Source organism: Delphinapterus leucas, unplaced genomic scaffold, assembly GCF_059928025.1.
Source record: "Delphinapterus leucas isolate spDelLeu-1000000601 "Yukka" unplaced genomic scaffold, BTC_Dleu_Yukka2 spDelLeu_asBTCV2_sq25, whole genome shotgun sequence".
Taxonomy (NCBI): domain Eukaryota; kingdom Metazoa; phylum Chordata; class Mammalia; order Artiodactyla; family Monodontidae; genus Delphinapterus; species Delphinapterus leucas.
In genome coordinates, this window is record NW_028322234.1 from 8,001,762 (window position 1) to 8,009,478 (window position 7,717).

The window sequence follows — 7,717 nt, forward strand, 5'->3', positions numbered from 1 at the left end:
CTGGGCATGCCCCTGAGGCTTTCTGAGCCTCCCTCTCATCTCTGAGTGGCTTACCAAACCCTACACAGACCGAGGGCAGCGGGTCCAGTGACGGCGACCAGGTACCTAGCTACTCACACACCACACACACAGCCACGCTTAGAAATGTAATTTGGGCACCAGCACGTGCCCTGGGGAGTCTAGAAATTCTACACGATGAAGAGCTCAAAAACAGCCCGTGAGCTGTGAACAGCCAGGGCCGGCTGGAGTACTGTGGACAGGCCCTCCCCAGGCTGAGTCGGGCCCCAGTCCCTGCCGGGGGAATGGCCCACTGTGCCGCCTGCGGCCTGGCCCGTGCCCCAGGCGGGAATCGTTCATGTAAAACTAGCTCCCGCAGGCCCCTGCTCCCACGTAGACCCAGAGGCCGGACTCAGGGCGTGCCCTCGGCCAGGCGGGCCAGGCCCTCCCGCAGCTCGCTCAGCTCAAACAGCCTGACGTCCAGCAGCTGCGCGGCCCGGCCCACCTCGGCCCGTGCCCGCTCCCGCTCTACCCGTGCCTCCTCCAGGCTGCGCTCCGTTGCCCGCAGCTGGTGCTCCAGCTCCGCGTTTCGGGTCTCCAGTTCCTGCAGGGAGAGGGCAAGCAGGGTTGGGGGCCCCAGCAAGTCTCTAGGGTCCAGCATCTGAATGCTATCCCCACAGCCTCCACTCTGGGCCAAGCCCTCTCTGTCTCCTGGCCTCCTCCCTGCCACCTCTACCCAAGACACTCCCTGGTCCCCTGATTGGAACATCACTGAAATGACCACATTCCTCTTCTGCTCAAGACCCCTCATCACCCATCATGCTGGGAATGAAATCCATAACCCTCCTCGCTCATTCCAACCCAGGCTTGCTGGCTTCCTTATGGTTCCTTGAACATACTTTCTCCCCACCTCAGGGCCTTTGCATATGCTGTGCACTCTGCCCAGGAAACAACAGGGAGCATTCCCCCAACCTCTCTCTCTTTGGGGGCACCAGCTCCTTTAACTTCTCCCTCCTGCTGGACTCACAGGACATGCTTGAAGGTTTCTCATATAAAGTCTACAGTGAGGGCCAGGCCAGCACACCTGGCTACAAATGCAAGCTCCTGACCTCAGGCTGGGAATGTGTGAGGATTTGATGGGGTCAAGAATGAAGATTCAACAGAGACTCAAAAACTGCTTGTTGAATGAACGGAAGGAGATGAAACATTGTACTAATAACCATGTTTTATAAACCACCCACTGATTCAGTCCTTCCATGCACCTGGTCATCCAAATCCTTCACAACCTTAGATGTCTTCCTACTCCATTTATGAAGAAACTGAAACTCAGGGAGGCACATAGCTGCCCAGAACCCACTAGGTAGGGAAGATGCCAGGTCTGTCCTATATCAGAGGCTGGCTGCCTTGGGTGGTCACCCCACCCCGCCTCACAGCAACCGCACACACCTGCACCTTCTGCTGTGTCTCCTCACGCTCGGCGCTGTCTGGGGCCTCACGGGGACCACCAGTCTGGCTCTTCAGCGTCTGGATCTCCTAATGGAGAAGTTCCCAGAATCCATTCTGAGAGTCCTGGCTCCCCCATGGGAGATCAGGGAAGGCAGGGCCCAAGGAAACACAAACGCATACAGACACGCTCACACACCTGGTCCTTAGTTTGCACTAGTGCCTCCAGCTGCTCCAGCGACTGGCCCGGTCCCTCCTTCTCACTGACTGCGGGTGGCTCGGCGGTGGCAGCCTGGGCCTCCAGCTCAGCCACCTGTGCAGACAGGAAGGTCAGCCCCTGACGCCCCAGCCTGTACTCTCCTGATCCCTGGGGAATATGCCTGACCAGCCAAGCCCATGACTGGGCACTAACCTCTTCTGGTTGGGGCCACCACCCCGCCTCTGGCAGGTAGGTCTTTAGGGTCTGACAACCCTCTGAGGCTGACATTATTTCAGACCCATACTACAGAACAAGAAACTAAGGCTCAGGGAAGTGATTTGCCAAGATCACACAGCCAGCCAGGGAACCCAGGACAGATAGGAGGCCGGGGCTTCACAATGGTCCGGGCCACTTGGGGTCTCTGGGAGGGAGGGGCTTCCTCACCCGCTGTCGCAGCCTCTCGGCCTCTGCGCGCTGGGCCTCCAGCTGCTGCCTCCACTGGGCGGCGGCGGCGTTGGCCTCTCGCAGGGCGCCCGCCAACTTGTTGTTACTGTCCTGAAGCGCGAAGAACTCGGCCTCCCACTGCACCTCGCCCACCGAGCTGCGGGGACGCTGGAGTCGGCAGAGGGCAGGGCGGGGCCTCACTAGGCCTGAGGCAGGGTGAGGGAGGTGCTGGGCTGGGGGCGGGGTTATGGTTGGGGCCAAGGTACCTCGGGACTAGGGGGTGGGGACGTCCCGGGGAGGCGGAGTCTTGCCGGGGGTGGGGTCAAAGTAGGCGCTTTGGTGTCAGTTCGCTGAGACACAGTCGGAAGGCCAAGCAGGATCAGCCCAGGGGATGTGGACAGAACAAAGTGGGTGGGGAGGCACCCGTGGGTTTAGAATTAGCCGGGGGAGATGTGGACAGGCCAGGGTTAGCCCCGAGTAATGGATGAGGCAGGAGCGGGGTCGGCTCTGGAAGGGGCATAATCTGGGTGTCTCCTCTCCTACCACAGGCCTTGGGTCCAGTGTCAGATCCCGCCGCTTGAACAAGTCCCTACAGTTTCTGAGAACTTCCTCTCCCCTCTTCCCCAACCCTTCGTCCTGCCACGCCCCTGTGCCCCGCCCTACCCCCTCACCCCTCGGACAGCATCTTTCTGAGCCGCTCGCGCTCAGCGGGGCCGGGAGCGTCTGCGCTCTGGCTGCGGAATAGCTTCTCGTCGCCGGGGCCGTTGGAGCTGACGAGGGGGCTCGGGGGCACCTAAGAGCATGGGCAGAAGTGAGGGCACAGTGAGGCATGATGCTACGTGGGTCGTGACTGAGGGCAGGAGGTCCTTCCCAGCACTGGGATCTGACTGCTCCTTTCCCCTCCTCACCCACCACCAATGGCTCCCGATGGCCCCTTTCTGGGCCCTGCCCCCCACCTTGCCTGCTGGGCTGTCGCCAACCCCCAGGAGCAAACCTGATGCAGGCTAGCCTAAACCCCGGGAGATACTCATAACCTGCAAAGCGGGGAGCAATCTGAAACCTCCATGCTGTTCCCTCAGAGCAATGACCTTCCCTGGGGCCAAATTTCAACATCCATTTAAAATTCCTACAGGAAACGCACTCCATCAGGCTAAATTCATTATGAATCCACCTGCTGCCTGGACCAACCTACTTTTTCATCTCCTTAATCCCTGTGCCCAGCCCTGGGCCTGGCACACAGTATGTGGTCAATAAATGATGCTGAGGGACTTCCCTGGTGGTCCAGCGGGTGGGACTCCGTGCTCCCAATGCAGGGGGCCCGGGTTTGATCCCTGGTCAGGGAATAGATCCTGCATGCGTGCCACAACTGAGAGTCTGCATGCCGCAACTAAGAAGCCCGCATGCCGCAACAAAGATCCCACGAGCCGCAACTAAGACCCGGTGCCGCCAAAATACATAAGTAAAATAAATAATAAATATTTAAACTAAATAAATAAATGATACGAATAAGTTAGTGGGGGAAAACACCCAGGGACAGTTTTTTACTCTGCCGCTCTACTTAGCCATTTCAACTTCCACATTTCAACTCTGCCCTGTGAGTTGGTTTTCTGGCCTTCCTTGATCTAACATTTGGACAGCCTATGACACGCTCCCATGGCACCCACAGCCCTCTTCCATGGTCCTTGCCATGGATCTAGTTTTACATCATCTGTGAGCATTTGGTCCTGGGAACCGGCACAGCACCTAGACCCCCCCAATATCAGTTGAGCTCCTGGCACGCATGGGACAGGGAGTGCTGACCTGGTGGGCAGTGAGCCCCAGGGCTGGACTGGTGAGCTCTCCCCCATCCTGAGATTTCTCCCGTGCCAGCCTCGCTGCTTCCTTCACTTCCTGGAACTTCTCAGCGAACTGAGGAATGGGGGGCAGGAACAGACAGTCAACAAACCCCCAGCCCCCTCTCCCAGGGTTCCACCACATTAGCTCCACCCAGTAGCACCTCTGTCGCTTTGGAAGGAACTTTAGAATTGAGTGCATCCCCTCCTCTCATGAACTGGAAGAGTGGGAAGTAGGCTTGGAAAACGATGCCCAATGAGCAGAGTGGGTATCAGGATGGGGGGGGGATGTTCATGGAGGTATATCACATTGAGCCACCTTGAGAAAGGGGCCCCCTTTCCCTCTCAGTCAGGCTTATTTCAGCAAGGAGAGCCTCAGGTGGGTGCTAATCTGTCTTTCATTTCCAGCTAGGGTAGGATACACTTTTTTTTTTTTCATTTTAAAATAAATTTCCTCAGCTTGAAAGTCATTTTTTAAAGAAACATATTTACAGACATACAGCCACTTGATTTGTGCAAAGGGGCCAGTGCAATTCATTGGGGGTTGGGGGGGGTAGATGTTTTTTTCAAAAAATGGCCCAAGAGCAACTGAATACTCATGTGGGAAAAAAACACTCCTACTTTAAACCTCCGGTAGAAATTAATTCAATGATCTAAATTTGAAAGGAAAACTAATGCTTCTAGAAGAAAAGCAAAGAAAAGCATCATGAACTCAACAGGATTCGGAGAGCACGAACCATACAGGGAAACAATGGATAAGACAATACTGAACTCTAGAAACAGCAGAGGGTGGAGGAAGGCGATAAAGAAGGTAATGCCAGCGGTGCGGGGAAGCACCCAGCCCATCCTAGGCACCCAGAGAGGGGCAGGGTGTGTCCGAAATCAGAGCAGGTCGCCAACAGAGCTGGAATGTGAACCAGAAAATTGGGAAGGAGCTACTGGCTTGTCCAATTCTGTAGGCCCATTCTGCAGCTGGGAAGATGGAGGCCCAGCATCTGTCCAGGGTCCCCCAGTGCACCCAAGAGAAGACCCAGCCCCAGCCCCATTCCTCCCACCATGTATCCCTGCAGGCCCACCTGAGTCAGATGTTGCTCAGAAGCAAAGCCAAGGCCATAGACGGTGTTGGCGCGACTGTCTGCCCACTGCCCGAACTTCTGGGACGTTTTGGTAAATGTCATGTTGGGGGTGACAGTGCTGTTGATGATGGCCTGGGGAAGGCGGTGGGGAGAAAAGTTCCCGGGTGATGGGACTGGTAATAATGAATGTGAAACCCCCAGGGATATAGCTTTGTATTAGCACCTCAGATGTCCTTGGTCTGAGCCATTTCAGGAGGAAGACTGAGACCCAGAAAGACTCAGGGTACTCCCCCGGCCCCCAAGGCACACAGCAAGGAAGTGACTCAACCAGGCTTGTCCCTAGGATCCTTGGCACCTGCCACCCCACCCAAGCCCCACCAGGACCTTGGCACCCCCAAGGCTGATGATTCGGTAGACGTTGCGGGTGGCATCGTAAAAGTAGGAGACAGTGAGTGCGTGTTTGCCCGCAGGGATCCAGTTCCGCTTGGTGGCCGGGTCGATCTGGAACACGTGCGCCCGTGTGCTGAAGATGGGCTGCTCCCTGCATGGGGAGAGGGTGTTCAGCGGGGGCCAGGCACCGGCCCCCCAGGGGACTCAAGGCCAAGCTTTGGTAGAAGCAGGGGCTCACCTGGCTGTGGACATTGGTCAGGCTTGTCTGGGTGGGCTCCAAGGGACAGCCAGGGGGATGGTAGGAACAGCTGGCTTGGCCTCTGGGGGGACAAAAGGTTTGTGAGTGTCTCCCCAGACCAAGCTGTGGGAGGCCAAGCATGTCCAGCCCCAGGACCCACTTCCAAGTACACCATTCATAGAACTTCAATCCAAAAGTGGGGGAATCACTCAGCAAAAAGACCCCAACTCTCTCCATTGGGAGGAAACTCTTGCAACACCCTGGGCAGGAGACGGCCTCTGATAGGAGCCAGGTGGCATCTAACAGCCCAGCATATACCTCACATCTTCCTGGTTACTGGACCCCCAGTGAAGTCTTCTCAATCTCTGGGCTGGGTGGAGGAGGCCAAGGTGGCCAACTCCTGTTCAGTATTTCCTGACACTTTCGTCCATCACTTCTCAAAGCAGGGCCTCCATCAAAAAGTGGGGCATTGACAGGTGCCTACTGGGAGACCGGTCCCCCACTGGACCCACAAAGAGACCCGTCAGCTTCCACTGTAGGGCAGAGGCACACCTTGGAGTCAAAGTCCAAATCCCCAGGGAGCCTCCAGCCTAGTTAAAAGTCAAGATGTAGCTGAACAGGTCTACCATGGTGCCCACCCATCACCACTCAATCCCAGTACCATGGGGCTGGGCGGGATCCAGGTCCACGAAAGACCTGGGGGAGGGGGGGAGGCAAACTAAGGGAAGGGAGGCCTGGACTCGGTAGCCTCCGTGGTTAGAGGGGGGAATGCCCCCCCACTCTGTCCTGGGCAGCTTCTGTCCCGGTCACAGGGTCTGAAACCGGAGCCCCCGGGTGGGGGAGGGGCAGAGACTTTGGCCGGGCTTGGGGGTGAGTCCTGGGTCGAGCCAGGGTTCCGGGGCGCAGGGATCCTAGAAACTCAGGCCCCTCCTGCCCGGACGTTCCTGCAGCGGATGTTCCTGCAGCGACTTGCGGCATTGGGAAAAGTTACTCACCAAGAGTCATGCGCCTCGGACGCTGCCGGCCGCGGGGCTCCAAAGGGGAGCCCGACTCCGCCCGGTGTCCGGGATCCACAATCGCGTGCGGGGGCGAAGCCCCACCCCAGGAGCCCCAGTCCAGGGGATCTGATATTCAGTCGGGATCGAGTTCCCAGGGTCAGGACCAGGGTGCCCTATGCGCGCCCCAACTTCGGGAAGTGCCGCCCCCGACCCTGGAACTTCCAGGATCCCTGCGACGCCCCGCCCCACTCCGGGTCCAGAACTTCGGGGACACGTTATCTACCTCCTGCAACCGCAGGTCCAGAGCTTAGGGGATCCTGCGCGCTGTTCCTGACTCCTGAACTTCGGGGACGCCCCTGCCACCCTTCCATCCCCGGGTCCTTAATTTCGGGGTTCCCTCGCGTCGCCCCTCCACCCCAGGTCCGAAACGTCGGAGACATCTTCACAGCCTCCTCCAATGACGGGTCCGAAACTTCGGGAACCGCTCGCACTGTCCCCTCCCCGACCCCGACTCCGGAACTTCGGGGTCCCCGCGCCCTCTCAAGCCCTGGAACTTCGGGGCTCCCCCAGCTGCCCCCAGCCTCCGTATCCGGAACTTCGGGACTCCCAGCGCCCTCTCCCCGGCCCTGGAACTTCGGGGCCCCCCGCGCTCCCAGCGCTGGCTCAGCTGGCCGGGCTCACCCTGCCGGCTCTGCACCCCGCAAGTGTCCGGGCGCTAGGCGGGTGCGGCCCCGCGGCGCCGAGTCCCCGCAGACGGGCGCCCCGCTCACTCGCTGGCTCCGGGGCCCGCGCCCTCCACGCCGCCCTCCGCGCCGCCCGCCGCACCGCCCGCGCCTTTGTCTGCGCCGTCGCCGCCGCCGCCCGCGCCGTCTCCGGTCCCATCGCGGCGAGTCCCGACGCGGCCGCCGCCCGCCCCGCCTCCCCGGGCCGCCGAGGCCGCACCGCAGCACCCCCTGCCGGCGGCAGGTGGGGGGAGAGGGAGAAGGAGGGGCGCGAGCAGGGAGGAAGCGGGGAGGATTGGGGAAGAGAGGTTAAGAAGGGGGCGGAAGCGGACAGGGAATAGGGCGGAGACAGAGATCCAGACCTAGAGACAGAGAGAT

The 7,717-nt window shown here is 59.2% G+C and overlaps 1 protein-coding gene across 4 annotated transcripts; it reads right to left on the reverse strand.

Annotated features, from left to right (window-relative positions):
• Positions 1 to 133: 133 nt before the first annotated feature.
• HOMER3 (homer scaffold protein 3) lies at positions 134 to 7,496 on the reverse strand. 4 transcript variants are annotated; one of them, XM_089905317.1, is made up of 11 exons: positions 7,299 to 7,494; positions 6,615 to 6,743; positions 5,620 to 5,701; positions 5,376 to 5,532; positions 4,992 to 5,123; positions 3,884 to 3,991; positions 2,755 to 2,876; positions 2,084 to 2,240; positions 1,640 to 1,753; positions 1,444 to 1,530; positions 134 to 601 (listed from the first exon to the last, which is right to left on the reverse strand). In XM_089905317.1, the coding sequence occupies exons 3-11, from the start codon at positions 5,631 to 5,633 to the stop codon at positions 410 to 412; spliced, it is 1,083 nt and encodes a 360-aa protein (XP_089761443.1). In that variant the 5' UTR covers positions 5,634 to 5,701; positions 6,615 to 6,743; positions 7,299 to 7,494; the 3' UTR covers positions 134 to 409. The 4 variants fall into 4 exon arrangements, with proteins under 4 accessions (XP_089761443.1, XP_022414017.1, XP_022414020.1 ...); XM_022558309.3 differs by lacking the exon at positions 6,615 to 6,743; XM_022558312.3 differs by lacking the exons at positions 6,615 to 6,743; positions 7,299 to 7,494 and adding an exon at positions 5,938 to 6,608.
• Positions 7,497 to 7,717: the final 221 nt, after the last annotated feature.

Coding starts and splice junctions, on each gene's coding strand:
- HOMER3 (XM_022558309.3), bottom strand. Junction 5,124..5,375: donor TCAGCCTTGGGGGTGCCAAG/GTCCTGGTGGGG, acceptor CGCCTTCCCCAG/GCCATCATCAACAGCACTGT. Junction 2,241..2,754: donor AGAAAGATGCTGTCCGAGGG/GTGAGGGGGTAG, acceptor GCGTCCCCGCAG/CTCGGTGGGCGAGGTGCAGT.